The sequence below is a fragment of the Pimephales promelas genome, chromosome 17 (assembly GCF_988280905.1).
Source record: "Pimephales promelas chromosome 17, fPimPro1.hap1.1, whole genome shotgun sequence".
NCBI classification, from domain to species: domain Eukaryota; kingdom Metazoa; phylum Chordata; class Actinopteri; order Cypriniformes; family Leuciscidae; genus Pimephales; species Pimephales promelas.
The window spans coordinates 21,969,164-21,988,568 of NC_142785.1; the positions used below are offsets into that span (position 1 = coordinate 21,969,164).

At 36.1% G+C, this 19,405-nt stretch overlaps 1 protein-coding gene across 9 annotated transcripts in view; it reads left to right on the forward strand.

Moving 5' to 3' along the window:
• Window positions 1-17,357, forward strand: part of arhgap12b (Rho GTPase activating protein 12b) — a 51,044-nt gene extending 33,687 nt beyond the window's left edge. For 2 of the 9 annotated variants that reach the window (XM_089122162.1, XM_089122155.1), the window contains 18 exons: window positions 822-1,082; window positions 1,983-2,123; window positions 2,226-2,306; window positions 2,910-3,035; window positions 3,981-4,052; window positions 4,461-4,532; window positions 4,810-4,871; window positions 5,727-5,808; window positions 6,206-6,328; window positions 7,107-7,208; window positions 8,814-8,912; window positions 8,999-9,101; window positions 9,173-9,289; window positions 9,408-9,506; window positions 9,607-9,684; window positions 10,157-10,291; window positions 12,545-12,650; window positions 15,483-17,357. In XM_089122162.1, coding sequence (XP_088978288.1) covers window positions 822-1,082; window positions 1,983-2,123; window positions 2,226-2,306; window positions 2,910-3,035; window positions 3,981-4,052; window positions 4,461-4,532; window positions 4,810-4,871; window positions 5,727-5,808; window positions 6,206-6,328; window positions 7,107-7,208; window positions 8,814-8,912; window positions 8,999-9,101; window positions 9,173-9,289; window positions 9,408-9,506; window positions 9,607-9,684; window positions 10,157-10,291; window positions 12,545-12,650; window positions 15,483-15,657 — 2,034 coding nt within the window. In that variant the 3' untranslated portion in view covers window positions 15,658-17,357. The remainder of the gene's footprint in view (window positions 1-821; window positions 1,083-1,982; window positions 2,124-2,225; window positions 2,307-2,909; window positions 3,036-3,980; window positions 4,053-4,460; window positions 4,533-4,809; window positions 4,872-5,726; window positions 5,809-6,205; window positions 6,329-7,106; window positions 7,209-8,813; window positions 8,913-8,998; window positions 9,102-9,172; window positions 9,290-9,407; window positions 9,507-9,606; window positions 9,685-10,156; window positions 10,292-12,544; window positions 12,651-15,482) is intronic. The other 7 variants (XM_089122156.1, XM_089122158.1, XM_089122157.1 and 4 more) reach the window with 7 other exon arrangements.
• The last annotated feature ends 2,048 nt before the right edge of the window (window positions 17,358-19,405 follow it).

Genomic DNA, 19,405 nt, shown 5'->3' on the forward strand with positions numbered 1-19,405 from the left:
ATTTTCCTGTGGTTTGTATTGTGTGGTTATTATTATGATGAAGCTCACAGTGGGTTGCACCAAAATAACAGCGCCTTCAGCAGCGAGGAGTCCAAGACGTCGTCTCTTTTATAATAATAAGGAAGAGACACTTTCTAAAATAACTCTATCAAGCAATCGAAAGAGTGGCTGACTTCTTAATTGACTGACTTCTATACTTTTATGTGTACCAACCAAGCAGTCATTTCTACTGAACCATTGGACTGTTTTAGTTTCATTATTACAATTGATTCAATTCTGAAACTTTTTTTTACAAAGCAACTTGTTTATTATTTATTTATTTAACAAAATATATTAATTATGTGTTTGCCGGGGCTGATTGATAAATCTAAGTCATTTAAAAAATGAATTACAGATGATCATTCTGGGATCTTTTGAAACTGCTTTTAACTCTCTGTCTCTTTCTTGGTAAATCATATGCAAATATTTCCATGCTTGATTTTCAACTTTATTGAATTCTCCCCATGCTTTATTTGCATTTAAAACAAGTTGTTTTAAATGAACAGTGTGGATATTCAGCCAGTTGTCACCCATGAAAGCTTCAATAAAATAATTGGCAGATGTTTCTCTGAGCCCTCTGTGAATCTTGGATCTCTCTCAGAATTTCTTCACTGGCTGGCAGAATCAATCACAGTTTTACTAGCTGCCATTTGAGACATTTGCATTCAAGCTGCTAAACATAATGTTGATGTTCATGCAGAACTGGAGAGACGTTTCTTTTGTCTTTTGAAAAAGGATAATTTTCCTCTAACTTGCTGCTTTTTCTCTGTTTTTGTCCGTAGGGTATATCTCCCATCGGACAGGGTCGTCCCGAATCCCCCGTGTACACAAATCTCCAGGAGTTGAAGATCTCTCAGTCATCTCTCCCACCTATTCCCGCTTCCTCCCCTCTGCACATCCTGGGCGACTGGGAAACGCACAAAGATTCGAGTGGAAGAAGCTTCTACTTCAACCGCACGACTCAAGAGAGGACCTGGAAACCACCCCGCTCACGAGACAACGGGGTCAGTCGCGGGGACACGTCCAACACTGGAGACATGGAGGTAACAAACAACTGGAAAAATGTACACTGAAAAATCCATAAATATGTTTTGATATCTTGGATGTCTCTCTGCTAATATGAGTGTGACTGTGAGCCCACATGCTTCTGCGTGTGAAAGTTTGAACTAGGCCAAAGTTGAAGTAGGTCTTCAGTCTATATTTAAGCCTTTGAAAAATGCTGTTCATATATTTAAGCTTCAACAGGCAGTTGACCTAGCTTCAGACAGAACAGAACAGAACTCCAGAGTGGAGTATCTCATTCTCAGCTGATATTTCTATTACAATGGATTATTATTTAAAATGATCAAAAAGTAACGTTAGTTAAGTTGTTCTGGATACTGTAAGAGCTAACATGCATGTCTGTGTTTAGGAGAGTAAATAGTTTAACCCGTTTCCCGAGCTCATTTAGGACAACCTTGTTTGAGTTTCGATGTAAGTTTCACTCTTCTCATTGCCATCTAGTGGTGGAAACTTAAATTTGGCTGTAATAGTGGGGCATGGTATGTTTTGTTATCAGTTAAAATATTATAGGTTACAGACCTACTATATCGTTTTTTAAATTGTATTATTATTTTATAAATAAAAATAATTATAACTTATTATTATTGTGTTGTATAATAGTAAAATAGTAAAACATTATTTTTCAATATTAATAATGTATTTTTACTGTTAATAATAATGCTATTTATTACTATTCAAACATTATACTCTTTTTATTCAAAGTGACTTACGTTGCTTTTAAAGAAAACATTTTTATTCATTTTTTTTCATGCAAATAAAAAGTGTTGTTAGCACCATGCTATGGGGTCGAAGGTATTTAAATGAATGCTTTTATCTTTTTTTATGATTCATTTTGTCTTTTTGCCATTTTTGATTTCTCATTCTGTCCCACTTGTCTCTAGCATTTGTCCTCTGAGGAGAACTGTCCCAGTACACACTCCAGTCAGTCAGACAGTCAGTACGGGTCACCCCCTAGAGGCTGGTCTGAGGAACTGGATGAACATGGCCACACACTCTATGTGTCTGAATACAACAATGAAAAGGTGCTGGAAAGAGCTACTTACACACCAAAATCTCACATCAATTAACACTTTTTTTGTTATAAATGATTCATAGTGTAACAGATAATTTTCTTCGTTTGGTAGTGGATTAAGCACGTGGATGAACAAGGACGGCCATATTACTACAGTGCCGATGGATCCCGTTCAGAATGGGAGTTACCAAAAGTAAGTTCTACTTTTTCACAGGTACACCCAAACAGTCTTTCTCCTGTCTTTAAATAATGTGGTGTTCATTGCCTGCTTTAGCTCTAGGAAAGTTGAAGGGTTTACCTGGAAAATCTAAAAGTAACCCTGATTCCCTAATCGAGTTAGTCGAGATCAGTGTCTCTAGCGCCTCGGAGGCACTGTTTATCGGAGCACACTTTCTTCTTTCATTACACATACTCTTACACTCATTCCATACACACATGCTGTGCTCTGGGGGGCTTTGCGTGTTGGTTGGGCTTATTTTCGGAAGAGGGGATCTGAGCGCACATGGTACTGTGGACTGTGAGGGGAGAGGTACGACAGCGGCTGTTCTCTATTCTTTTCTGTGTTTTTTTTTATCACTGTCTAGACTTATTTCATAAATTAACCAACCTTTTTCATTAGTTTCTGCAATAGATGCAGAAAATCCTACTATATTTATGAAATGTGCATAGTGGAATTGCATAAGAAATTCACTTCCTGTACTCAGTCTTTCCTCCTCCCCCCATTTCCAGTCATCCTTGGCTTTAATCTTTGGTTTTAACACTTTTTATCTCTCTTTTCCTTCCTGTCTGTTCCCAGTATAATCTCTCTCCCCCAATCTCTGAAGAAGCTCCTAAGAGTCACAGTTTGGAAAGGAAGCAGCAGGAGCCCATTGTGCTGACCAAGTGGAGACATAGCACATATGTTCTGGACGTCACTGATAAGGTACACGTCTATGTTGTTGGACACAAACAATTATACTTGTCTTCACAATACAATTCTCTCTTGTGTAATACGTATATGCATAAATGCATACACTCTCACTCAAAAGTTTGGCGTTTTTTAGATTATTACTCTAGTCTGCATTTATTTGCTCAAAAATACATTAAAACATTGTTAAATATGATTTAAATGTAAAATAACTGTTTTTTGTTTGAAAATATTTTAAAACGTAATTTATTCCTGTTATGGCAAAGCTGAATTTTCAGCATCATTACTCGGTGTCACATGAACATGATCATGCAGAAATCATTGTAATACTGATTTAGTGCTTAAGAAACATTTCTTATTACGATCACAGCTGAAAATGGTTGTGCTTCATAATATTGATAGCTGTTCTTAGTATTTATTTAATATTACTCAATAAAACGGTTGAGTGTGTGTATATAATGAAAGAAACATAACTGCTTTGATGTCCATTGCCCTGGGTTATGACTTTTGGGGTGTATATTGTTATTATTGACTCCTAATGTTTCCCATACATCGATTTATCTGTGGCGGCCCACCACAATATCAACAATGACCGCCACAAATAGATGTCGGTGCTTCTGCTTCCCACTCATTAAGAAGACCGATGTCCACGCACCACAGTTTCCCAAAATCCTGTGGGAAACACTGACTCTGTTTATGTAACTCTCAGGACCTCTTTTACTATGAAAACCAGCATGTAGCCCAAAAGCCAATTAGGAGGCATTTTTTCCCTCACACAGATGCCAGTGAAGATTAACACGTACCAAATATATTTCCTAAAGGAGAGCGCGAGTTCTTAACCTCATTGCACATGTTTTGTATTTTATTTTGTCACTCAATTATGTCGGTTCTATAAAGATGCTAAATGAAACAAGCCTGACGTTATGTTGCTCTTGTGTCACACAATGGTTTTCATTCCAGCTGCCATTCAAAAACAGATGGTTCAGTGTGAACCGCCTCACCAGGGGCTTCGGTCTGTCACTGTACAGAGAAGTTAGTCACTTCATTATGCTGCAACCAATCAGATGTGATTACAGACTTCTTGATTTCTTCACTTCCCAAATTGAAGTGCCTTAATGCAAATCAAGGAAATCAATCAGTTGGGTTAATCAAAACCCGCTCACAATGTGCTCTTTATGATTTGTTTGTACATGATTTATCTGGATGTGCTTGTTTCGTGAATACTTGCATCTGCTGCCTTTATGCTAACTTCTTTTATTACTAACATGTCAACAACATCTTGTCCAGGTTCTTACAAAATAATTTGAGATTACTGTGATTCTTACCATTATCTGTCATGTAAACACCAGCCCTTTTTTCAGAATGGATCTAACCTCTTTTTTTACATTAATTTGCTAACCCTGTTTAACACTGCACGTTTTTCTGCTTTATGACTTACAGGAGTCTGTAAATGCCAAACACAACTCTCCTGAATCAGACTCCTGCCCCACTTCACCAAAACACCCCTCTACTGTTAGTATAACCCATAACCTGTGAATCTTTTCTCTAGTAACATTCAGTTCTCTTTTAAATGCATGTTGTCATCAGAATTAACAATGCAATTTAAATTGCTTAATTTAAATACCACTGCTAATAATAATAATTTATACTATATATATAAATGTTCTAATCATTATAATAATACAGTATTCTTATTTTATGTATTTATTTAGTTTTTGTTAAATCGGTTTCCCTTTGATTTGTTTCTTTTCTTTTCTTTACATTTTATTCATTTTTCTCCTCTCTGTAGCCCTCAGAAAAGTGTGGTGTTCTCAATGTCACCAAGATCACTGAACATGGCAAGAAAGTCAGGTAATTTATCTTTTATAAGTATGGGGAAATAAATATACTAAAAAAGTTATATTTATGCATTATGCCGTATTTATTTATTTTTTCTTGGTTATTTCTTGGCCAAATATTGGTTGATGCTATAAATAATGAATTGTGCTAAATTGAAAAATGGTCATTCAAGTGGTTAATTGTTTTTTTTTTTCTTAAAATATTACCTGTAATGCAGTATGTACTGTAATACAGCTGTTTGTGAATATAAAACGTCTGCAAAGATCACAGTAAACAACAAATAAAGTTATTGTCTCCTAAAAGATTCAATTCTGAACTGCCGAAACGAGTTTTAAATTCGCCCTCAAACACTATAGCTGTAGCTGAAACTGGACAAGTTTTTTTCGTGTTGTCAACATGTCAAGAAGGCAAATCCACTTTACTTGCTTTTTCTAAGAATGAGGCCATGATACGGTAAAGCCGACGCCATCATTACTGTTCTTATCACTTTGTATGTATTCAAGTGCCGATGAAGCTTTCAGAGCTGAAATTCAAATATGGACGTTTTGTTTCCGACATGCTCTGTTTTCTGAACAGTCTGACCAATCAGAGTAGAGTAAAAGAAGGGAGTTGATGCTTGATCAAACTGTCTCAGACACTGTGAGAAAAGAGGTGATACTGCGATATATATTATGAGAATTTATTTATTTTTTTGACCTTGGATGCATGTAAACCTATTGTTGGAGACAATAAACCTTCAAAACAAAATTAAGAGCCTTTAAAATAGCATAATATGAGCACTTAGAAAACATATTATTCCCTTTTCTAGTTTCTCATTTGATCTTTAGAATAGTAATACATATGCTTTATTGTTTTATTGTCCTACAGGAAGAATTGGGCCTCCACCTGGACTGTCCTGCAGGGATCCTCTTTACTCTTTGCAAAGGGTCAGGGCAGCGCCACCAGCTGGGTATGCATTCATACCAGGTTTCAATGGCCCATTGCTCTGGGACAAATGTGCAATTTTCCTCTTAAATAGATTGGTAGATCAGTGTATTTGACCTGGGTAGTCTTTAATAACAGTTGACAGTGTAATTTCAGTCGACATGCTTTGAATACTGGCAGGCTCCTCTATAGTCTGCCGCGAATTTGCCTGAATTTATGCGGGGTGCATTCAGCACTCAACGCCTGGATGCTTTTACGTAATAAAGTAGTATTCAGATTTACTATGAATATTAGATCACTTTGCAATTTGTACCTCTCTCCTTGGTTTATATCTCCCATGTGTGTTGTGAGTATGTTTTCATGCATCATCACTCTCTTTATGTTCTTATCCTTTGTTTCATCTCTTCTCTGTCTCTTCAAAGTCGTACTGCCGCAATGGTTCCTTTCCTGAACTCCTCCTTTCATTGCTAAGTAACTGGAAGCGTTCGATTAAGCCCCGGCCCGCTGTGTCCTATACGCACTGTAGACGCGGCCGGGCTCCTCCTGTATGTGTCAGCCTCTCTGAACTGAATTAATGTGCCCTCTATGCTGGTCTAGGAACAGTTTTGCTCAGATTAAAGTTGACTGCAATTTGTATTGGTTTCAAATAAGATAGAAATGTATGGTATTTGATATAATTTAATTTCAGTATATAATTCTAATTTAATTTAAGGTATGTGAGGCAGAGCTGTTCTGAGATCAGCTGAGCAGGGCAGCTCGTCTCCCATTTTATTTGTGCACGTTCTACTTTCTGCCTGTGTGCCTCACTTATCGCTCCCCGCTTTGTGCTTGAACTTCTTGCAGTCGGTTCCTCCTGCAAGAGAGGCTGAATTTAAAACTGATTTGAGTTATTAAATGAAAATTTGGATGCACTATGGAACCTTATGTTTGCTGGCATGCATTTCTGCATAATCAGACCCATTTATTTGATGCTATTTGAATGTATTATCACAACATACAAAGTGGAGCTTAGCATTGCGTAAAGCAAAATATGAGAATGTTCTTTGCAAACCTGGGTCATGAATTATAAAACAGTGAAGTGTGTGCATTGTGAATTTAATATTCAAGTCTAACCTATTAGTGGAGATTCCCTGGCACCCATAACTAATTGACACTTAAAATGTAGCGTGCTCCGTAACTCGCTTTTCAACAGGAACTACAATATAGCTCACGTTTAACAGCACTGGACTAAAGACGATCCTAAATAACTCTCAGATGATGATTAATTAATGAAGAGTGCCCTGGATTTAAAATGAACTGTTGAATTTACCTTTGTTATTACAGTTTGGAGGCAACCAGTCCAAACCCGAATTCACCGTGGACCTCCGAGGAGGTTCGGTCGAGTGGGCATCCAAAGAAAAGTCCAGCAAGAAACATGTAATTGAGGTGAGAGTCAGCTGATTTTACCCTCAATTTACTGATGAATTAGTAGAAGATAAAGCAATATGCCATGAGATATTGTTGGTTACAGTGATTTTATCACTTGTTCAGGTTGTTTTTACATTGCCTAGAACTCTTAACCCTGGTCAAATTACTGTATTACAGTAATTTAACCATTACTGGCTTATTACTTTAATAATACATTTATTATTACAGCAATACAGTAAGACTACAGTGGTAAACAAATAGCTTATTTATTTCTCATTTTATTAGTTATTTAGTATTTCTTAGATCTTATGCGAGTTATTAGTAATGAAAATCCAAATACATTACATCAGGTAGCCTACTGTAATACAGTTGCATTAGAATAATTGGAGCATGTTTATGATTGCCAAGCAACATAACAACTATACATTTGTAATTTTAGTTTTCCTAAAATAACTGTAATATTTCAGTAACACTTTGGTGTAGGGTGCAATTCTAGTTGCTTATTATTAGCATGCATATGTGGATATTGGGTGTTTATTAGTAATTATAAAGCACATATCAATGCCTTATTCTTCACGAGTATATCTCTTAATCCGGCCCAATATCTAAACTTAACAAATACCTTACTAACTATTAATAAGCAGTAATTAGGAGTTTATTAAAGCATAAGTCATAGTTAAAGGAGTTCACTTATAAAAAAACTTTTGCTGATAATTTATTCACCACCATGTCATCCAAGATGTCCATGTCTTTCTTTCTTCAGTCGAAAAGAAATGAAGGTTTTTGATGAAAACATTCCAGGATTTTTCTCCATATAATGCACTTTACTGGTAACCAAATGGTTCAAGGTCCAAAAGACAGTTTCAGTGCAAACTGCAAACTTTTCAAAGGGCTTTAAACGATTTTAAAAATATAATAATAACAAAGTTTAAGTTTTATAAGCACATATGCCCGCCTTGCTCTGTTCTGTGACGCACATTTGTGACTCGAACTCGTCACAAACTCGTTCATCAAATGATGTTCAAACTCGTTCATCAAAGTGAACAAATCTTTTTTCGAGTCAATTCGTTAATTTCGTTCGTTGAATGAACCAAATTGACTCGAAAAAAGATTCGTTCATTTTGATGAACAAGTTTGAACAGGAGAGTTATGAACGCGCATCACAGAACAGAGCAAGACGAGCGTTTGGGCTTATAAAACTTAAACTTTGTTATATATTTTTTTAAATTACAGATCATTTCGCTTGATAAGACCGTTATTCATCGTCTGGAATCGTTTAAAGCCCTTTGAACAGTTTGCACTGAAACTGTCTTTTGGACCTTGAACCATTTGGTTACCAGTAAAGTGCATTATATGGAGAAAAATCCTGGAATGTTTTCATCAAAAATCTTAATTATTTTCGAATGAAGAAAGAATGACATGGACATCTTGAATGACATGGGGGTGAGGAAATCATCAGCAAAAGTTTTTTTTAAAAGTGAACTACTCCTTTAATAGTGAGAATTGGAACCTAATCTAAAGTGTGACCATGACCAATATTTCTTACTGTAACTGAATCTGTCCTGACACATGCCTTTCCCTAATATGATCCCACTGACCTGATATGAACTGTGACCCCCGCAGCTGAAGACACGAGTGGGCACAGAGCTGCTGATTCAGTCTGAGATTGACAGTGTTATTAATGACTGGTTCAGAGCGCTTTCTGAAACCATCAACACACATGTGAGTGAAATACCCACACAACACAGTGCAAAAATAGGAAATAAACTATTCAAAGTCACATTTTAACAATGATGCCTGTGTTGTAGGCGTGGGAGTCTGATGAAGCCATTGAAGAGGACATGCCTGAGTCTCCTGGAACTGAGAAACACGACAAAGAGAAAGACCCCAGAGACTCAAAGAAAAACAGAGGTACAGAGGACATACATTTGTCAAATAAATCACAATAGGGTTTGTGTTGAGTCCTGTGTGTTTTTGTCCAGTAGTAAAGAACCCCAGCACGGAGTCGTCTGAACAGAAGAAGACCAGAGTGAAGCTGAAGAAGTTTCTCACACGGAGACCAACCTTACAGGCTGTCAGAGACAAGGGCTACATAAAAGGTAACATACCCTGATTTAAAGCAGCTAACTCGACTTTTTTAGCATTTGTGAATGAATACATAAAGAGGAAGTGGTTCTGTTAGAAGACACCTCTGGTAACCCTCCTGTCTGTTCTCAGATCAAGTGTTTGGCTGCAGTTTGACTGCCTTGTGTCAGAGAGAAGGCACTTCTGTGCCTAATTTTGTCAAGATGTGCATTGAGCATGTGGAGAGTACAGGTACTTATTTGTGTGTTTCATTGATAATAAAACACTCTTTGAGTTGTCATTCTCAGACAACATCCACTTCCTGTCTCATTTCTTTGTATGTCTTTCTCAGGCTTAAATGTTGATGGCTTGTACAGAGTCAGTGGGAATCTGGCCGTCATACAGAAATTGCGCTTTGCTGTCAATCATGGTAGGGAATTGTTTTTTTTTTTGTTTGTTTGTCAAATGATACAATCTTGCTGACAGTTCTCACAAATCATTGTTATTGTTAGCTAAAACTAAAATAAAATGTATTTTAAGAATAATTTCCAGTCATTTGAAATGAAGCTGAAATGAAATATAAATATTAGATCATTTGAAATGTTGCCTTAGCGTCTAACTAAAATAAAACAAGTACTAAAATGACTAAACTGAAATAAAAAAATAAATGTAAAAGGACAGAAATAATAATAAAAAATGGCAAAAACTATATTATTAAAATTAAAATGAAGACTCAAAATAACTAAATTAAAGCTAATTTAAAATAATCAATTCTGATAGCATATAAATACTAAAACAAATGGTTCCTACACTGAAAGCTAACAACCAACATTCAGACAGAAATTGACTCATTCTTTATCCAGTTTCTATTTGACATAAAGAGTGTGTTTATGTGTCTGCAGATGAAAAGGTGAATCTGGAAGACAGTAAATGGGAGGATATCCACGTGACTACAGGTGCTCTGAAGATGTTTTTCCGGGAGCTTCCAGAGCCTCTGTTCACCTACACATCCTTTAATGACTTTGTCGAAGCCATCAGTGAGTTCTTTCATTTCTCTGTTCCGGAGAATTTTTTTTATTTAAGACAAGTACTTGTTTTATTGATTTCACAAACTGTTGTATTTAGGTTTCATATGAGCTGGAAAAGTTTGAGAAGCTCAGAAATTATTAATTTTGTTTTTGTCTTGGTTTTCCTTGAACTTTTATAACTTTACATGAGATCTGAAATCCTGGGATTAAACTCAAATTTTTAACCTAAATAGAATGAAGATTAAATATTTTTGCTTCTATTCAAGTACAATACTGTTCTAAAGTTTGGGGTTGGGAAGTGTTTTATATTCACCGACGCTGCATTGATCACAAATACAGTGAAAAATTGTAAAAAAAAATATATATATATATATATTTAAAAAAAATATATTTAAAAATGTATTTTTTTCCTTTTGATGGCAAAGCTGAATTGTCAGCATCATTACTCTAGTCTTCAGTGTCACATGATCATTCAGAAATCATTCTAATATACTAAATTGCTGCTACATTTCAATATCAAAGTTTCAATATCAAAGTTGAAAACAGTTGCTGCGTAATATTTTTGTGGAAACCCTTATACTTTTGACCAATTTAATTCGTCCTTGCTGAACAAAAGTATCATTTTCTTTATATATATATATATATATTAGGGGTGTAACGGTACACAAAAATCACGGTTCGGTACGTACCTCGGTTTTAAAGTCACGGTTCGGTACGTTTTCGATACAGCAAAAAGAAAGAAATGCCAGAGAAATTTCCTATTTGTTTAAAGAAAAAAATATTTTTAAATAAGTGTGAGTTTTCCTAGATCTTGAAACTTTCAGGTTTATAAATGGGGGTCATCTTTGAAGGATGAACAAAAAATGTTTTGGTCATCACACACAAAAAAGGTACAAAAGTTGTCACTGGGGCTGTACCTTTTCAAAAGGTAAACTTTTGTCCATTTCATGAGCTAATAAGTACATTTAGGTGTTAATATGTACATTTTGGGTGTTAATATGTACATTTTAAGTGTCAATATGTACATTTAAGTGTTAATATGTACATTTTAGGTGCTAATATGTCCATTTCAGGAGGTAATATGTCAATTTCATGAGCTAATATGTCCATTTTAGGTGGTAATATGTACATTTGAGGTACTAATATGTACATTTTAGGTGCTAATATGTCAATTTCATGAGCTAATATGTCCTTTTCAGGTGGTAATATGTCCATTTTAGGTGCTAATATGTACCACTAAGGTACCAATATGCAGCCTTTGGGTACAAAAGTGTACCTTTTGAAAAGGTACAGCCCCAGTGACAGCTTTTGTACCTTTTTTTCTGAGAGTGCATTAAAAATAACATTTAAATATATATTTATTTATATAATATTTGAATTTTGAAGTGCTGGAAAAAGATGTGTGAAGTACTTGAAAGCATTTCACCATTCCAGCCAAACTGGTTCCAGTTAGTGTTACTATATTAAATCCATGGTGAATGTTGCTGGTCTGTGGACGAAAGTATTACTAGTTCATTCACGGCACAATGTTTCTCCTGGTTTCCATGACAGCGCTGTTTGATCTAATAGAGATCTACGGTAAATAACGGAGAAATGTGAATGCTTCTCACTGACTAGATCTCGCAGCGATGTTATTACCTCAGTGGCGAATTCAAATGTTTTCTTTACCGGATCTCTTAGCGCGGTGTGTGTTAACAGTGTTGCTTGATCGAGATCGGCTCGCGCTGCACAGATGTTGCTGGTCCGAACTGATAAACGATCCGTGAAGCACATAACGAGTAGCTGCTAGCGCAGTTTCGTTCTGCTTTCATTACGCTTGCCATTTGATGTTGCGCAACATTGTGTTGGCCGCGTCAGCACGAATTTTGCCGGCAGGAAAAATTATCCAAGCAACCGTTCGGTTTGTATGCGTACCGAACCGGAAGCCTCGAACCGAAACGGTTCAATACGAATACATGTACCGTTACACCCCTAATATATATATATATATATATATATATATATATATACATATACTATGGAAGTATATCTTACTGATCCCAAACCTTTGAACATTAGTGTAAAAATGGTTCTTTAGATGCTCTATTAATAAAGGAACTGCATTTATTATTATACACTCAGAAGACTAATAAATCATCAACCACAAGAGGGAGCAATTTGACTTGGGAAATAGTTTTCCCAGTTCCCAGATCATCTGATTCTCAACAGTATCCTAATCCTGTTTTCTTTTTCTTTCTTTTTTTCATGTTGCTTGTTTTCCAGAAAACTCAGATTACAAGCAGCGAGTCCAATCCATAAAAGACTTGATCAAACAGTTGCCAAAACCCAATCAGGAAACAATGAAAGTGTTATTTGAACACCTAAAAAGGTAAGGAGCTGCTCCTGACATTGTTTTTACTGGAACTTTTGTGTATTATACACTGGGCCATTTATTGCAAGGATTGATTTGTCATTTTGAGTTAATAAGCCTTCCTTTCCAAGCAAGCCATCATCATTCATTATTGATTTGGGGCCATGCTGGTGTGTGTGATTGTTGGAGGTGAGGAGGGTGTGGTCCGTGCTCTGCACAGCAGGCCTATATCGAGTTATCTCACTGTATCCATTACTGGGACAGACCTGGAGACTAGCCAGCTACATCATTATGAGAGAGAGAGAGAGAGACATGTGGAGCAGGAGAGTGGGACAGGAAGAGACTGGAGGGAGGGTCTACACCACATCCTAGTACTGATGCATGGCCATTGGCAGTGGGGTGTGTGTGTGATGCACGAGCCACAGAGAGAGCAGAAGACAATGACAGAGAGAGAACATGAAGGCTGTATGGAGGAAAGCGTGATGTCCTGTGGTTAATCCAGGTCTGCGATTGTGATGCAGCAGGAATGTAATTCAATTAGTTAACAGCCTGTGTAAACAGCTCTTGACTGTGACATCAACCTTGGGAGCTTCACAGGAAACGGCAGATGTGGAGAACGCAACTGTTATGTTGCTGATGCTCTTTTAGTATCCGTCATCTAGTGTCGAGTATTAGCACGAAGTGATGTCCTCTTTCTTGCATACATAGATCTACCCATGTAGATAGGAACAGACTGATTGATATTTAAAAATGTTTTCTTACTTTGTTTACTAGGAATGCACTGATATTACATTTGCTGATATGGCAGCAATAATGGATATACAATAATGCAATAATGCAGCAATAATGGCTGATAATAAATGGATATATTATTTTGCCTAATTAAATAAAACGCTAAATACTAAAATCAAACGTTTTAAAGTGAATTTAGGATGAAAAATTGTTTATTTTGAGATTTGATAAAGATGACATTTAACGGTTTTATGAAATTATTATGTTTTTAAAGATTCAGTTTTACATATTGGCAAATATAACCTAAATGTAAAAATAGAGGATATGTGCAGTTACAAGTAAATATCCAATATTGATTGATAAATTAAAAAATTAAAAAATCAATAACAACTGCCTGAATATCTGATCAATTCATTATTTATGTCTGCAATAAATTACTGGAAAAAATACCTGAGTACATAATTGAATTACCATTCAAAAGTTGGTACGATATGTTGTTGTAGAGACACTAAGGCTGTATTTATTTATTTATTTTATCAAAAAATATATATATATATATGTGTGTGTGTGTGTGTGTGTGTGTTATTTAATCCTGTGATAGCAAATTTTCTGCAGTCATTACTGCGGCCTTCAGTGTCACATGATCTCATCTCATGTACTTAGTATTTTTTCAGAATACTTTAATGAATACAACGTCTTCTCTAGAAATAAACACTTTTGTAACATGCTAAATGTCTTTACTGTCACTTTTGATCAATTTGATGCATCTTTGCTGAATAAAAGTATTAATTTATTCCCTTCAAAAAACAAAAAAAAACGAACAAAAAAATTGACCAGTAGTGTACTGGTCTTTTTAGGCATCATGTCTGTGCTTCAGGAGGCAATTCAGTCTTTAATCCATTACTAAAACTGCTCTTTTATCTTTCTTGTCGATTTAGATTTATCAAAGCACTTTTTATAACTATAAATTGTTAACTCCACCTCTGTTATCACATCCATTTCAAACCTTAAAATAACCATGAGCTATAAAGCTGCTTCCTCAGTGGCAGGTGAGAGTCACATAAATCTTTAATCACTCTGGGCTTTCTTTGGGGAGTTGTCTCGTTTGGTCTAGTGAAGTCAGTTCTTTTCTACTGTATATTTCAAGTTTCAACTTTAATTTTACTCTTAGCTTTGTGAAGGAGAGCAAAGTGTCCCTCGCTCCCTCTATATTTCCATAATCTCTTGAAAATCTAAAATAGCAACACTATATTTAGACGTGTCTTATGTGAAAGTGATAGTTCACCCCAAAATGAAAGTTTTGTTTAAATTTCTTCCAAACCTGTATGAGTTTCTTTCCTCTGGTAAACAAAAAAGAAGATATTTTGAAGAATGTCGTTATCCAGACAGTTGATGGCACCCAGTGACTTCCATAGTAGGAACAAAAATACTATGGAAGTCAACGTCACCTGTCTGGGTGCTTACATTTTTTAAAGTATCTTCTTTTGTGTTCAACAGAGGAAAATTTCATCTGTTTTTTAAGGCAAATTCAGAAGATGTTTTTTGTTGGGAGTTGGGACATCACCTTCACACCTTTAGTATACTTACTTCAGGCTTCTTTAAATCAACTCAAAGTTAAAATAAAGTGGAAAATAAACAAAGAAAACTCCATTTTCTCTGTACATATAGAGTGAATCATTTTCGCCATGTTGTTGTATGATGTGCCTTACTGTGTAATTCTGAATGTAATTTGAGACCGGCGGTGAGTCTCAATCGTAATTGCTATATCAAACACGCACAATGACATTTGCCTTTGCTCCATTTGCATTTAAATGGCTCTCAGTCTACTGTAATTCAAAATGGAGGACGGAGGCATAGCGCTCCAGAAAAAAAATACGGTCTGACATTTTGCTGTTGCAGGGAAAAGGCATTTGTATTTATGTAATTTAAGCACAATACCCAAACATTTTTTCAGAGTGAAATCGATGGCAAAACAAAAATGCATTTACCTGCTACAAATTCACCTTTCATGACAAATAGAAGCTCTTTAGTGGCAAAAAATGAAGCTTTTCTGTTGACGATTGTTACAATTTGAAGGAAAGCAAGGGAAGACTCTCAGACTCTCTCTGTGTTTTTCAGAGTGATAGATCACGGCGAGGTGAACAGGATGACGACCCAGAGCGTGGCGATCGTGTTCGGCCCAACCCTGCTGAGGCCGGAGATTGAGACGGGCAATATGGCGGTTCATATGGTCTATCAAAACCAGATTGTAGAACTTATCCTTCTGGAGTATGAGAATATTTTTGGGAGGTAGAACATCTCTAAGTGACACCACCTGAGAATCAATCCAGAGAACACAATGCCAGAAGTTTAACATCTCATATCCATCGCACAAACACGCACCACTGCTGTGGACCAAGCCTAAAAGTGTATATAAACAAACATGAGTGGATTTACTGTGACTTATGACTGGATATAAGCAAAGAAAATGAATACAGGAAGGTTATTTATGCACTTAATGTTTGTTTTTTTTATTTTGAGGATATACAAAAAATTCTCATTTTTGCATTTGGATCGTCATTCCTTGGCTTAGAATAAGCTGGATGAACTTTTTTGAATGGACAATTATGGATGGTCATTAGTTTCCTTTATGCACTCTTTTTTTTTTTTTTTTTTTTTTTGAGGGGAGGGAAATTTGAATATTTTCCAAAGTTGGAAACTGGAATGGACTTCATATTATTCAGTATTGACGACTAGAATGAAAATTGACTAAGCAGACACTTTCAAGTCTCACCAGATTGAGTTTTTTTTTTTTTTTTGCTGTGAAATGTTTAAAAGTAAAAAAACGGATTTGGGGGGTTCATTCATTGAGACGCGTGTCTGACTTGTATCTGGGCTATCTTTGACTCAGAGTTTTTGTTTTCTTCATTTTTTTCCTGTGGAATAAGCTGAAAGTGCACTGTATTAGGAGACAGTATTATTTGACAATGACTACTGACCGAGGTCGATGGTTAAAAGTGGACAATGATTAATAATCAGTATTAGGGCAGGAATCCTGTTTGAAATGAGAAAGGCTCTGAGAAAAATCTTTTTTTCGCTGAGTGTTTTCTGCATATCCACCCATGTTTGCCCTCCATCTGCACTTGCCTAAAGTTTACCGGAAAGGCCGTGTGCCTCTTGCTTCATGGACGTCACGCTACTGGAGAACAGACATGCTCATCACACTTGTGTCTTTTGTGTTATCCAACAGAGAAACTCCTGTTTAATTCAATGGCCCTCCCTTTAATGAAATATCAGGACTTTCACATGCTTGAGGTCAAACCTGTGTTGTTTCCTTGGAATAGATGGACTGTGTTGTGCCGAATTGTGTAACAGTATGCTGGAGAAACAGGTTGTTTTCCAGATGTGAACCTGATATATGTTGTGTAGTTCAAAAGCAAGACCTCTCAAAAACAGTCAGAGAGCTCGTATCTCTCGGGCTTACTGGAAAAAGAAAGGTGAGATGCTTATATCGGCGTTTAGGCCTTACACGGTTTCAAATCAATAGCGAAAAATATTCATCTCCGGTTTCCTGCTCTGCCCCTGGATGGAAAGCTGCTTGATAGCAAATTGACAGGATGGTACTGGAAATAGTACTGCAGTTAGTGTTAACTGAAGGTACGCATGGCAAACGCCGCCTTTGTCTTGTTTTTAACCAAATTCAGAAAGTATATGTACATACTACTTCAACAAGAACTTGAACCCTGTTGTACAAACAAAGAAAAATACCAATAATAGTTTAAGTGTAATGGCTTGAAGTTGTGTGTCAATAACAAGTGAAAAGATCTAATATTGTTGATGTATGGAAAAAAGAAATGAGTGATGGGTAGGGCGAGGGAGGGGTGATGTCATCACGCGTTGTGAACTGCACATTTTGAATGTAATTTTCAGACTAACTGCTATTTCTGAAATTTATGTCTAATCCTAATTAAAAAGACAAAAACTCATGGATGATATTAAAGTGATAATGCCTGAGTTATTATTCTAGTGTTTATTTTCATTGTTCACGTGTCATTTATCTCGATATTGCAGAAACTGATAATATGAAATGACGCAGGGAACTATCAACCATTTTCATTCATTTTAATACATTTAGAATACAAAAATAAATCCTATTTAAGAGCTTTTCTGTGCTTTTAAAACCTTTCTTCAAACAAATTACGCCAGTGTTTTTCTGAAGCTACTGATTTAAATCACACTTTAGCAAAATAATCTTATTAAAGCTTAAATTTAATGTTTAGTTAAGTTACTCTGCAAAAAAATGTTATTTCAACTTAACAGCACAAAGTATTTGTGCTGCTTTCAAATTTTAAGTTTAGACAACATGAAATGTGAAATTGTACTAAATGACAACTTGGATTTTTGAGTTGATTACACTTAAACTTTAAGGCAGAACAAAAACTTTAAATTAATACCTTTTTTTTTTTTTTACAGTGTAGCAATATATAACTCACTTTGTTTTTCTAGACAGGACCACCTTTAATTATTGAAAAAGTGGCATGGAAAATGACAGAATCGAGACTGGGTGGTGATCAAATCAAACACCTGCTAAAAACCATGAGCTATGCGATTTGAAAAGAGCAAGACTTTCCAAATGAGAAAACAATTAGCTCATATCCATAATTCATAGCTCTGACCACACTCTGCTGCAGCCAGGGCCCTAGAGGTGTCTGAATTGCACACCATATGCTGCTGCGTGTCTGTGGGGCAGAGGTGCCAGGAAAACCCCTGGTCTTGTGTGTCCGTGGAGGCCAAAGTGTGGTGAGGAAATATGAGAAAGCCATTATGACCCATAAAACATTCATGACTTTAACTCTTCTTTTTTTTCCCCCCTCTACATGTCTATCATTTTCTATGTTGCCGAATCTTGCCACCTGATCAGAATGAATGACAGACTCTGACCAAGAATATGTTTGTGTTCCTAAAGCATGACTGAAGACTTTCATAAACGATAATCGAGTCTTCTCTGAATTCGCTTCTACTGGGATTCATTTTCATATCTTTGTTTTGGAGCCCCAACTAAGCTGAGTAATTGTGTTCATTAGAACTTCATGCATTTGCTGCTTTGTGCAACTGCTCTGATAAGGAATAAAAATTCGCTGTTATTAAAGCCGGCTGAATGAGCCTATCGGATCAAGAAAAAAAGCCACATTTTCTAAAATCCAATCACATTCATCTTTGACAGCAACACAACTTGTATGGGGGAGGGCAGATGAAAACATTTTATTTGACATGGTAACTACTATTATAGGGCCATATATGAATGTAAAATCTATTTGTAGGCTGTAAATCTTTATGCATGCAGCCTGAATGACATTTATAGGAATGTCCTAGTAGCTGATAAGCATCTGTCTGCGGTGTAACTTTAAAGCATTAAATGTAGTAGAATGTGGTATTTTTCAAGATGTCTCTTGTGCGAAATTGACCATTAATTCAATTTTTCAAGATACAGTATAACCCATGCAGAATACTGAACAAACATGATGCTGCAATCCATTTCCTCTCCTTAATTGTCTTTTATAAGGCAATTGTGTGAATATTGGTGGTACATTCATCTAAAGTTGTGTTTATTCCTCACTTAAGACACTCCTGAGGCTATTGTGCTTAAATGCTCCATTTAGCAAGTCTTTCCAAATACCATCTCAAGTATCCTTAAGAAAACACAAATGCACACGGACATTGGCTAAAGTAATCATAGCAGTACTTCAAATGGTATCTGCCCATGCTTTGGTATTAATGAAGTTCGCATGGTTGGACTTGATGGTTTTGCATTGGGAAATTCAATGCATTTTAAATAGACGCCTGCTTGTGGGATTTACATAAGGTAATTGCACAAAGCCAGAACTACTACGCCTGTGATAGAGCCATTCCCATTCCCACTCCATGTGCACTAATACAATCAACTCCATTAAGTAGGCCGTAAATATAGAGCTGCTGTATCATACGAGCCTGACAGATAATGGACCCATATGCATGTCCATTTACTCATTCTGGGTGAAGCCTGATTGGTTTATCTGTACTCT